We start from the raw sequence: 13,379 nt of genomic DNA, 5'->3' as shown, positions 1-13,379 counted from the left end.
ATATGTGGGTGGAGTCAATGGCGTATATATTTATATATATATTATTTAATTATTTATTTATTTATTGAATCATTTTCTTGATAGAAATAGAGAAAATGAAAGTGCAATAACATTATCACTTTGCATGAAATAAGACTCTAATAAGAAAATACAAGTGTGGACTAACGTTAACGTTAGTTGTGCTTTTTGATTCATTTTGTGATTTTGCAAACTCCATGCAAAAAAACAAAAACAATAATAATAATAATAATAATAATAATAATAATAATAATAATAATAATAATAATAATAATTGAGCCGGAGGTGGGAAATTCCTAATAATGTACGTTTTAGGTATTTTAATGAGTTAGATAACTTTAACTTACCTAAAATACTTTGCGCAGACAGCTCAACTAACGCGACCGTTATAAAGGTGTTTGAAAAACAAAACACACCCTCTTGCACATATTTGACAATCGGACTATCAGATATATCCTGCTAAAGCTAACGAATTTGTGTGAAATTTTGAATGAAAAGGGAAATAAAAGCAGATCATCAGTCATTCAGCGCCATTGTGGCTTGCGTTGTGACAAGCAATGAATGACGGGGAGGGCGACAAAATGGCGCCGACGACGCACGCATAATCATTTTCTCTGTAAAGGCTTTGGCCATTACTCCTTCAAAATGCGTAAATAGACGGATTATCTAGTTTGTTTAAGTGCTTATCAGTAGTAATGCTTAAATTCTTTAAGTGAAATACAACTTAAAAACTTTAAAAGAAAAAACACATTGGAATCAGTAGAACCGACATTGCTAACGATAAAAAGCTTAAAATGAGTGGCGTAATACAAAGCAAAAAAGAGATCCTCAGAAACTTTTGGACCACTCATACCCTGCGGTATCTAACAAGATGAGAGGTTCTTCAAAAGAACTTGACTTTGGTAGATCCTGTAAACCTCTCCCCGAAATGCCGTCAAATAGCCCAGCTTCAAAGAAATCTAAAGGTGATCTCTCGTTACTTGAGCTACAAGAGAACATCATCACTGTCCTCAACAAGAGAGCTGACTCCCTTGAAGAAATGATTAAAACTAATTCTAACACCATTGAAGAGTTGAAATCATCCCTCCTTTTTGTCAACGCTGAAATTGTGGATTTGCAGAAATCTAAAATCGAACTAACAGCCAAAATTACTGAGCAAGCAAGAGCTGTATCTCAGTTGGAAAACAGAATAATTGATGCAGAGCGCTACAAACGGAGGTGGTGTTTACGATTATACGGAGTTCCAGAGGCAGAAAATGAAAACGTAAAGGTCAAGGTGACGGAGATATGCAAGGGAGTGGCACCTGAACTCACGACAAAGATGAGTGAAGCGGTGGATGTAGCTCATAGATTGGGCAGGCCGGTGTCGGGTCGAGCGAGGGCTGTTATCACCCTTTTTGCGCTGCGCTGGGTGAGAGACTCCATCTGGAAGAGTGCAAAAAACAGCGACTATCTTAAAGAACGCAAACTACGTTTTGGAGAAGACCTGACAAAGGAAGAAAAAGCGTCCCGTGCATTGCTTTGGCCTTACATACAAAAAGCACGCAACGAGGGAAAAAAGGCTTATTTCGTCGGAGCCAAAGCATACGTTGACGGCAGAGAAGTCGTTCCAGAAAAAACGGATACTGAGTCCTGTTCACTTAAAGCAAACTTAAGGATGACTGTTGTGAAGATAAGCACTTTTATTTGCGATTTAGTTTACAATTGCTATATGGCTGTTTGCCTCTACTTTCGGATTTAGAGGGAGAAAAGCAGAGCTTTTTTTTTTTTTTTTTTTTTTTTTTCTAAAAGTACTTTTTTATTATTATTTGATTGAATTCGCCTTTTTTATGGTGTTCAAGTTAGGTTCTATTAATGCCAGAGGTCTGAGGAACTTGGTTAAAAGAAAAGCTTTTTTTCTTTTTTGCAAAGAACTCAAAAGTGATTTAATTTTCATTCAAGAAACTCATTCGTGCCCTGAGGATTTTAATTTTTGGAAAAACCAATGGGGAGGTGAGATGTGGTTGGCTCACGGTTCCAGTCACTCGGGTGGAGTGGCAATTTTGGCACATACTTTCCATGGAAAATGTGTGTGGAGTAAAGCAGACTCTAGAGGTCATTGGTTAATATTACTGATTGATATGAATGACTGTAAATTCATTATGGTTAATGTTTATGGGTATTGTTCAAAAGATGCAAACACTTTGTTATTAGGTGAAATTGAAAACTATGTAAATTCTACCATGAGAAGCAAACCTAATGCAAAATTAATTATAGGTGGTGACTTTAATTTGGTCATGAATGGATCCATAGATAGATTCCCCCTAGAGCGAACAGTGAGTCTAGTGACCTCTTACGTTTAAGTTATAGTCTTGATTTAATAGATATTTGGAGGGTAAAAAACACTTTAACTAAGCAATTTACTTGGAGCAACAAAAATTTCTCACTACAATCCCGCATTGACCTTTGATGGGTTTCTTCAGACTTAGAGCAGTTTATATTGGATTCATCTATATTGCCTGCTGCTCTGACAGACCATAAAGTTATTACACTTAAAATTTCATTATCGGGACGTAAGGACAATATAATTAGTGGAGGATACTGGAAACTCAATAGCTCGTTACTAAATTATGATGACTTGAAATCCATCATAGAAAGACTTATTCATAAACATTGGAACTCTGCAATTAATATTGGTATGTTTGGTAAACAATGGGAACTTTTAAAATTTTAAATAGGATGTGCTGTTAGGTCTTATGGTAAAAGATTAGCTATCAAAAGGAAAGCAGATTTACTTGAAATTTCAGCTGCAATTAATAATTTAATAGAGAAAGGCACTTTCACTTTAGAAGATCAGGTCTCTTTAAATAAACTCCAAAATAAACTTGACAAAATATATGAAGAAAAAGCCAAGGGAGCTTTTATTAGGTCAAGAAAACAGTGGTTAGAAATGGGAGAAAAAAATAGTAAATACTTCTTTAATCTTGAAAAAAGAAGAGTGGAGGTCAATACGGTTAGGAAAATGAAAATTGATGGTGTTGTTTGTGAGGATAAAAATATAATTTCATCGCATATTACAGATTTTTTTAGTAATTTATACAAAAGTGACTTGAGTGTCGTTGACCCTTTTTCTATTTTAAATTCTGTTACTTTAGAGAGATCTGTTAGTAATGACTTTAATTCCATATGTTCTAAAAAAAATATCATTTGAAGAAGTTAAAGAAGCCATTAATAACTTAAAAAACAATAAATCACCGGGGAGTGATGGGTTGACTTCAGAATTATATAAAACTTTTTGTGACCATTTATCTAAATTTTTACTCGCGGTTTATGAAGAATCATTTGTCAATATATGCCTTCCACCGTCAATGAGAGAGGGTGTTATTAGTTTAATACCAAAATCTCATAAAGATACTCTTTTGATTAATAATTGGCGACCAATCACATTATTAAATAATGACTATAAAATTTTAGCTTCTATTTTGACAAAACGTCTTAAATATGGCCTGGATGACTTAATTGATGAGTGCCAATCTGGATTTATAAAGGGCCGTCACATATCAAATAATATAAGGTTAGTTCTTGATTTGATTGATTATCGTGACTTAGTTTCAGATCCATCTCTAATTATGTTTTTAGATTTCCAAAAAGCCTTCGATACTGTTAGCCACAACTTCATTTTTAGTGTGTTACATTACTTTGATTTTAATAATTATTTTATTAATGCAGTAAAAACTTTATATGTAAGAGGAAATAGTTGTGTTAAACTTATATCTGGAACAACACCAAAATTTTCGATCTACAGAGGAATAAGACAGGGTTGCCCCATCTCCCACTTTCTCTTTCTGTTAGTTACTCAAATTTTATATTTAATGGTAAACCAAAACAATGTGTTTAAAGGTATTAGAAACAATGAAAAAGAAATAAAAATCTCCCAATATGCAGACGATACCACGCTTTTCTTAAAAGATCAGTCAGAGGTTCCTAAAGCAATGGAGATCATTAAAGATTTTTCTCAAGTGTCTGGCCTATTTCTTAATATTTCAAAATGTGAGATATTGTCATTACAAAATATAGATAAAACAGCAATTTGTGGAATTCAGCTTAAAGATGTAATTAATTATTTGGGTGTAAAAATATCTTTAAATTCAGACATAGTCCTATCAGAACTTAATGTCAATCCTATTAAAGACATGATTAGAAAGAAGTTTAATTCTTGGTTAGCAAGAGATTTGTCTCTCACTGGTCGAGTCTTATTGTCAAAAGCTGAGGGTCTATCAAGAGTTTCCTATCTCTTCTCTGTAATGGATTGACCTAAGTCATCATGTGTCTTTTTGGATAAATTATTAATAATTCATATAATTCATATTAATAAAGATAATTCATTAAAATAATATAACACTGTATTTAATGCCATTCCTAGTGGTATATAAACTCTATTGAAAGGAGAGCAGAGCTTTAATCCTGTTTCTATTTATACCCCTAACAATTCTATCTCAGTAGAAGGGATTTTGATTGTTGAGGACAAATTCAATAACCACTTTGTTCGAAATCATATCAACAGAAAATCTATTCCAGCATCTTCTTTTAAATGGATGGCATTGTACAATGTTAACTGGAGTGCCGCTTGGTCTCTTCCACACAAATATTTATTAACAAACAAAATAAAAGAAGTCACATTTAAAATATTACATAGATGCTACCCTTGTAATAGTGAACTTAATAAGTATATGCAAAATATTGAAAAAAATTGTACTTTCTGTAATTTAGAAGAGACCATTGTACATCTTTTTTGTGAATGTGTTTGTGTTAAATCATTTTGGAATGAGTTATGTACCTATCTCTCAGATAAAACAAATGCTAGAATTTCTATCAATACTTTTGATATTATTTTCTTTTATTACAACTCTAATTTTTGTATTCAATATATTGTTAATCTTTTTATTGTCCTTGGAAACTTTTTTATTCATAAGTGTAAATTTTTGGGTAAGAACCCAGTACTGTCAATTTTTCTGGTTGACTATAATTCTTACGTTTTATCTTTGATGGGCATAAAAAACAAAAAGTCATTCAAAAGTCAAAAAATGCTTTCGATGTTTAACCTTGTATAATTTTCCCCCTCTGGTTTATGTTATTTATATGTTCTTTGAATTATTTATTCTTTTTTTCTCGTATTTGTCATCTATTGTTTTGAGGTTGTTGTGTTTGAAGGCATGTTATTAAGTGTTTTGGCATTAATAAAAAAAAAAAGAGAAAAAAAAAAGCAATGAATGACGCGTCTCCATGGGAACCATAAACTGATACAACCATAGACATCGATCAATAACGGTCGTCTTGAAAAACTTTTAAACTTACGTGTGAAAAGGTAAGGCGTACATTTAAATGCGTCTTTGTTTTGTTTTGAGTGTATGGTCAATGAATAAAGGAATAAAAAGACGGGCAAAAAAAAACTGTTTGTCGAGCCCCACTTGTCATGTCTGTATCCCCACCAGTTTGAGAAACGCTGAGCTAACTTAACAGCTAACTTGGCAACAGTGGACCTCCGTTTGGTCAGGAATTTTTTTTTTTCGTCTGGTGTCGACCAACAATGAAACATCGTCATCTGGCTGCCTTTTAGCGTCCTTTTCATCTTTCCGTCAGCTTTCTCCAACCATTCATCTCAGCGACTGCGAAAAATAGTGAAAACTTGGTAACGTTAGAGAAAGCGGGTTGGGTAATACCAAGTAGTCGGTGCGGGGGGTACATTACAGATTATTTAAAATATGATACTATCTTTCTTGCTGGCAAATAAAATTAATAAAGAAAACGAACAAAAGTATGCATTCAGAATATTTCATATTTAATCTGAATGATGATATTGGGGGGGGGGGGGGGGGGGGGGGTTATATTAGATGGGTCTGATTTTTGAGGGGGTCATGACCCCCGTAACCCCCGTGCAAATGCAAAAACGCGCATGGTTCAGTGCATTAACTAATATAAAAAGATTTTAATAAAATATTATTAAATGTGGAAATTAACATCAACAAAGATGAACAATTGCTGTATACACTCACCTTAAGGATTAGGAACACCACTAATTCTGTGTTTGGCCCCACTTATGCCTTCAGAACTGCCTTAATTCTACCAGGCATTGATTCAACAAAGTGCTGAAGGAATTCTTTAGAGATGTTGGCCCATATTGATAGGACAGCATCTTGCAGTTGATGGAGATTTGTGGGATGCGCATCCAGGACACGAAGCTCCCGTTCCACCACATCCCAAAGATGCTCTATCGGGTTGAGATCTGGTGACTGTGGGGGGCATTATAGTACAGTGAACTCATTGTCATGTTCAAGAAACCAATTTGAAATGATTCGAGCTTTGTGACATGGTGCATTATCCTGCTGGAAGTAGCCATCGGAGGATGGGTATATGGTGGGCATAAAGGGATGGACATGGTCAGAAGCAATACTCAGGTAGGCCGTGGCATTTAAACGATGCCCAATTGGCACTAAGGGGCCTAAAGTGTGCCAAGAAAACATCCCCCACACCATTACACCACCACCCTGCACAGTGGTAATAAGGCATGATGGATCCATGTTCTCATTCTGTTTATGCCAAATTCTGACTCTACCATCTGAATATCTCAACAGAAATCAAGACTCATCAGACCAGGCAACATTTTTCCAGTCTTCAACTGTCCAATTTTGGTGAGCTCGTGCAAATTGTAGCCTCTTTTTCCTATTTGTAATGGAGATGAGTGGCACCCGGTGGGGTCTTCTGCTGTTGTAGCCCATCCGCCTCAAGGTTGTGTGTGTCGTGGCTTCACAAATGCTTTGCTGCATACCTCGGTTGTAACGAGTGGTTATTTCAGTCAAAGTTGCTCTTCTATCAGCTTGAATCAGTCGGCCCATTCTCCTCTGACCTCTAGCATCAACAAGGCATTTTCACCCACAGGACTGCCACATAGTGGATGTTTTTCCCTTTTCCAAATCTAAGTAACTGAGCAGACTGTGAAATACTCAGACCGGCCCGTCTGGCACCAACAACCATGCCACGCTCAAAATTGCTTAAATCATCTTTCTTTCCCATTCTGACATTCAGTTTGGAGTTCAGGAGATTGTATTGACCAGGACCACACTCCTAAATGCATTGAAGCAACTGCCATGTGATTGGTTGATTAGATAATTGCATTAATGAGAAATTGAACAGGTGTTCCTAATGATCCTTTAGGTGAGTGTAAGTCCAGTTCATTATTAGTTAATCTTAATTAATGTAGTTAAGTAATGAACCTTATTTTAAAGTGTTAGCATTTTGTTTATTACGGTTAAGGTGTACAGTCAGACACATAAGCATTATTTTAATAAGAGATAAGAGATATATATTTAATAATAAAAATATAGTGCCTATGTGAAGCAAATAAACTACTTAACTAATTTAAATGATTGCATTATTCAATAGGCTACTGTAGAATTAACAAAATACTATATAAAATAGATTAACTTAATCTTAAAATGTGTGTTTTACATGAATTTAGAAATGTTTGTAGATCGGTTATGTGGTTTCACTGTTTGGATGGTGTTACTGTCTGCAAACAATGACAAATATTTTATCCAAAATCTGTGATCACGCCACCTTATACAATTACTAAAGTTCATTAGCAATTAATATTTTTATGAAAACATGTTTTAAGTTGTGATTTACCACCACTGGCACGTCATCGGACCTGTGGTCATCATGGCCCTGAGGGGTGTCCCCCCAGGCGTCCCTTATTTTTCTGTATTGAAGGTGGCAACCCTAGATCGTGGAGACATTTTTATCGTCCATGATCAAAAATCTTCATATCGCACACCCCTAGTTTGTAGTTTATTTATATAAAAGGTAGGCTATATTTGTGTATAAAGTTAGGGATCAAAGTGTATTCCCGGTCCCGCCCACTCCCGCTGACATTTTTTTCCAGTCCGGTCCCATTCCTGTGATTAATAGTGATTTTATTGTATGTTCATATAATATAGGAAAACGGCCAATTTTATATGTCACATATATTAAAAACCTATATCAAAACCTATATTGAAACACATTTGTTTATATACGTTTTTTCCATGTGGGTACAGTTATATGAAATATAAAAATAAAACCCTTATGTCTGAATAAGTTGAAAAAAAAGAGGTTAAATATAAGAGGTTAAAAAATTTTGTTTAGGCATTATATCAAAAAAGCCCAAACGCTTTTGAATCTTATTTGTTTGTTTGTTGTTGTTGATGATGATGCATTTTTCTGTCACAAATGTATACATTTCTCTCTCAATAGTGAGACTTAGACATATCCAACAATAATGTATTTTGTCAAGATTATAAAACATTTAAATGTAAAATACTGTAATACAAAAAGGTTTTCACAGGATTAATTTTGAGATTTTAAAAGTAAATAGACATTGTTCTTAAGGGGAATTTCCTAATGACTACAGACAGTTTGTAAAATAAAGAAATAAACAATAAAATGTCTCTAGAAAATTAGATTTACCAGCATATAAGGCATGAGGCATATGTGCCTTTTGTTAGAATGGACATGAAATGCTTTTAAAATACTGTATATCATTTATCCTAATTGTTTCTGTGACAATATATCTCCCAACAAAAAGTTATAATTGTGACAGGCATATGTGTAGCATTGTTTGGACTGTTAAATACTGTGATATTGTTTAAAAGTACCCAATGTTAGTCTTTTCATAGAAACACTTCATTGAACTCCTACACAAACATATTAATTTTTAAAGCTTAATTGAACTGAAAATAAACAGTCTTGTAATGTTTTTGCATGACTTTAATTAGCATGAATCTGATTGGCTTTGCCATTGTTCCACGTAATCCCAAGTAAAATACCGTAAGATTAATATAGTAGTATGCATATTTAATAAAACTGATTAAAACAACAATTTGCTTATTATGCCACAGTTATAACTGCCATGAAGTAAAGAAACCTTTAGAAACCCACAACCAGCGTGACATCAGTGCAACATTAATTATAATGACATTAGATTATATGTATGTTAAATGCTTCCAATTTTCTCGCAGAAATATTTTAAAAGAGGATCAAGACACTCATCATAAAGACAAACAACACCATCAGAGAAGCACACAGAGAAGAAGCCTTGGATACCTTCACTGGGTCTTTGACCCACTTATCTGTGAATAGGGAAAATAATGAAATGTAATATATTAATGATAGAAATAATAACTTACTAATTAAAACAGTTGAATGAAATGTTCACCTGTGTTTCCTTCTGACAACATTAGAGGACCCATGGATATTGAAGAACTGTCGTGGAAGTCCAGAGACCTGCGCTTTCTCCAGTGCTGCCCAGAGTTACAGTTCTACAGAAGAAAAAGACAAAATCCAGCTTCGTAAGCCCTGTTCAATATAACTTATAATAAGTAAAAGTCTCCAAAAACAAGTATTATAGCATCCCTGACATTAAAGGCTCTGATATACTTCTTGGTGTGAGACGTGTATCAATTGTCAGAATATTATAGACAAAAGAATAATGATTAGCAGCAGTTCAGAGTCCAGTGTCATGTTTGCAATGCAAAAGAACCATTCCATTTCCATAAAAAATATTGGAGTGATAGTACAGGTGCATATACATTTTTGGCAGCTCAGCTATTCAACACAGTGTATTTATGTTGCTAGGAACTTGGAGATGTTGTTTTCCTGCCATGAAAAAAAAAAGCACGTCAAAGAAGATGGAGTTCTTAAACACACCAAAGCAAATGCATAAAAGCCCAGGGGTTAAAGTGGAGAAAAAATCCTGAGCCTGAACTTTTTTTTATGGGGGGGGGGGGGTGATTAGGTTTGGCACCATTTATTTAAAAGTACCATGTCAAATAAAGTGTTTTCTTCTAAACAATAACAATAACTTTTTTTCTGGGATGTAACTCGCATGTTGATTTGAAACCAACAGGCTAGTTAACGCTTTTTTTTTTTTTTTTTTGTCTTCTGTCAGTTTTCTACACAGGGTGACCAGTGGCTGCGAAATTCTAAATGACAAATCATGTTCTGCTATAAATGTGCACAAGCGTATTTTTAATCGCAGACATGGTCAGTCATAAGCTGTGTCCAAATTCAGGGTCTGCATCCTCCTTAGGATCCTTCCTACTCGGTTGAAGGAGGATGGGTCCTCCGACGACCGCAAAAACCGGAAGTCGGTGTTTGTGAATTTGGACAGCCTACCCTTCTTTCAGTTCCCTCCCTTAACCGTTGCTCATATCCTGTCGCCTAGCAACCGTGACAGCGCCAAGCAAGACGCCAGTGAAGAGCTCATCGTTCTCTCCCCGGAGCTTTATAAACACTTCTCTCTGCTCTTTCGTCCTTAGAAGCGTTAAAAACAGCTTCAATCACTAACAAATAAGCTGTGTGTAAGGGGATATTCACACAGGCAGTAAGGAAGAAGCTAGTTTACAAAAGTAAACGTTTTTTTTTTTTTTTTTTACATATACACGTACACATGTAAAAAAAAAATGCTTAACGCTAAAACAAAATGCCTAACTAGAAAACCACTGAAAATATATATTTTTGAAAAGCCAGTTTTTAAAAAACATCGAAAATAATACTCCTCCCCCACTCCGCTACCGCTCGCTTCGTCCTGCCGAAAAGAATTATGGGATAGGTAGGACGCGAAAGGATCCACCACACCCATCCTTCGAATTCGGGGAAAAGGAGGACGCATTTGTGGGCCGCATTTGAAGGATCCTACGAATTTGGACAGCCTTCGTCGCGGCGCTGTGACGTAACATCCTTCAAATGCGTCCTCCGAAGGATGTAGACCCTGAATTTGGACACAGCCATAGACAACGGTGTGTCAGCTAATAGTTGCTCCCGGCTAGAGACCTGCACTCTCGCGGGAGTACCGCGGTACCCAGCGCAACCGAGAGCGGCGCGGGACAAAATTTGATGGGTGAATGCGGACGCGGCAAACACGCCATGTAGGCTACTTTGTATTCCAGCTAGCATAGGGTAGAGCTGAAGATCTTTGCCCAAACCCGATGGGACCCGTCGGGTTCGGTCGGGTTCGGTCGGGTTCGGGCTTAATTTCTATCATCTTACGCGGGTTCGGGCCGGGCTCGGGCTTGCGCTCCGGTTTGCGAGGTAAAGGAGCGGCCATGTGATGCGTTTCGATTAGCGCGAGAAAGATGCGAAAATGAATGCTGAGCAGGTGTAACGGAGGCTTGCCTCTGGTGATTACGTTTTGGTTGCACCAGCAACTAAAGCTAACTCTGAGGTGTGGAAAAGTTTTGACCATGTTTATAATGAGAATAACGAGTGAATAATGACGCACCATCAGTGAGCGCAGGAACGCGCTGAAGACATCTACAGTGGATTCAATCATTTTCCTCCACAAAAACATGTAGACCGAGCCTAATCTCTGTGAGTAAAGGTTTTTCAAATAACTAAATATTCATTGAGTCTTAAATGCATAATGTTGACAGAGTATTTACGCTAATGTTGGCATTATTTTATTAAATAAAGCAAATCTGGCGGAGCCTTTTATCTTAATTTCGTTATTGCCAAATCCCCATCTTAATTTAAAATTTATCTTAATTTTTTTTTTTTAAATGACTCGATTTATTGGTGCGTTGGTCTATTTATAGGTTAAATGAGTCTATGTCTAGAATGCTGAGATGTTACGATGTCACAGAGGACTTATTTTATTTCTTTATTCCAACTTCCAAGTGGTCTAGTCTACGTTAGTTATGAGTAAATTATGTTAAAACATGAATAAAATTACTCATTGTTGACAAAAGGCAAAAGAGCTGTGTGCGTGCGCACATTTGAATAATGTCGGGCTGTAAACGGGTTCGGGCTTTAAAAAAGCTGTCAATCAAAATGTACTTGTCGGGCTCGGGCCGAAACCTGTCGGGCCTAACTTTTAAGGCCCGATTACAGCTCTAGCATAGGGTTTTCAGTATTTGCGGTCACATACTGGAGCAGAGACGGATTAAACTGAAGCTCTCAACAGTGAACGACATGATATCCCTGCATGGGCAAAAGTAGTCGTACAGTTTTTTTTTTTTTTTTTTGTAAATTCAGTTTATTTTTATTTATTTATTTAGCTAAATATTTAAAATTGGTCTATTTTGTTATTGAGGAATTAGGATTTTTTTTTTTAATGTTTGAAGGAATTGCGCAGGCCCCATAAGCTACTTTTCCTTTGAACATGAAAAAAATCCAGGTTTATTATTATTAAATAATTTATTAGGCTATATAGCCTAATTACTATAGGTATATATTTTTTATTTACATTTCTTACTTTTTTTTAACTGTATTTCTATGTTCTAAAGTTCCTTGTTCATGTTCATACTTTTAATTAAACGCAAATAAAACGAAACATTTGTTTATTTTCCGTTTCTTTTTTAAATTTATATTCAACAGGGGAGCAAGTGAAAAAAATAAAAGAGTAGCAGGTAGAATATGCAATGTATTAAAAAAAAAAGAAAAACTGCTATACGTTTACCCGCGGGATTTTGCGGGCGGGAGCCGGAGAAAATAATTTTTTTTTGCGGGAGCAGGACGGAAAAATCCCTCCCGCGCAGGTGTCTACTCCCGGCAACGTCATGGTAAGTTTGAGTGCACGGGCAGCGGCTCTATGACCGGAGTCTGGTGCTGCGTTCCAGGTTTTTGAGCTGGTGAGCCACTATTTCAAACCACGACTAACGACTTTGTACCGTTCCAGGCAAGTCAAAAGCGCAAGGAAATTTAGCTAGATTATTAATTTTATTGCAATATTACATTGTCCTAAAGTCTATTTTTCAAAATGTACCACTTGCATAAACACTGCATCCATAGGCAGTATTATCCGTAGGGGCTGTCATCGTTGTTTTGCGTGCTGTGTGACCTCGGAACTCGGAGTACATTGATCTCGGAAGTCACGGATTTGACTGCCGTTCCAGTGCACTTTCACAGGTTTAAGGTTGGAAAAACACGGGTTACGGGTTGCCTGGAACGCGACATAAATCATAGCGAGCAAGCACTTTCTTACCGCTGCTGGCATACAGTAGCTTCCTCGAGCAAGACTCAAACTAAGCTTGACGACGTCAGCAACCTGTCTGACAGATGTAAATCTTCTAGTAGCTGTGCGTGCAAACTGCCATCGTTAATCTTGCAGAGACGGCGAGCTTGAGCGGGGAGTTCTTTGGCGTGAGTGAGCAGGAGTAAGTATTCTGATTAATTATTTTGTATAGTATTTTAAAATGTAACGCCAGTACGCCATATTAAGTTAATTGCCTGCGAGCTTCGCCTCCTGTCTGTACGGTAATGCGACAGAGAGACGAGTGGTTATGACGCAATCGTTAGCCTATTTTTACAAAAAATGGAAGCTTTAGCCTAAGTTCTGCCAGGAAGACTCA

At 36.3% G+C, this 13,379-nt stretch overlaps 1 protein-coding gene across 1 annotated transcript in view; it reads right to left on the bottom strand.

Moving 5' to 3' along the window:
• Positions 1 to 9,036: 9,036 nt before the first annotated feature.
• LOC127952526 (alpha-tectorin-like) overlaps positions 9,037 to 13,379 on the bottom strand; it is a 32,350-nt gene continuing 28,007 nt past the window's right edge. The window contains exons 7-8 of the mRNA XM_052551051.1: positions 9,248 to 9,350; positions 9,037 to 9,161 (exon numbers count right to left, since the gene is read on the bottom strand). Of these exons, the coding sequence (XP_052407011.1) occupies positions 9,058 to 9,161; positions 9,248 to 9,350 (207 nt within the window). The 3' untranslated portion in view covers positions 9,037 to 9,057. The remainder of the gene's footprint in view (positions 9,162 to 9,247; positions 9,351 to 13,379) is intronic.

This window comes from Carassius gibelio, chromosome B3 (genome assembly GCF_023724105.1).
Source record: "Carassius gibelio isolate Cgi1373 ecotype wild population from Czech Republic chromosome B3, carGib1.2-hapl.c, whole genome shotgun sequence".
In the NCBI taxonomy this organism is placed as follows: Eukaryota; Metazoa; Chordata; class Actinopteri; order Cypriniformes; family Cyprinidae; genus Carassius; species Carassius gibelio.
The sequence above is the reverse complement of the archived record's forward strand: the minus strand, read 5'-3'. Positions and strand labels throughout refer to the sequence as shown.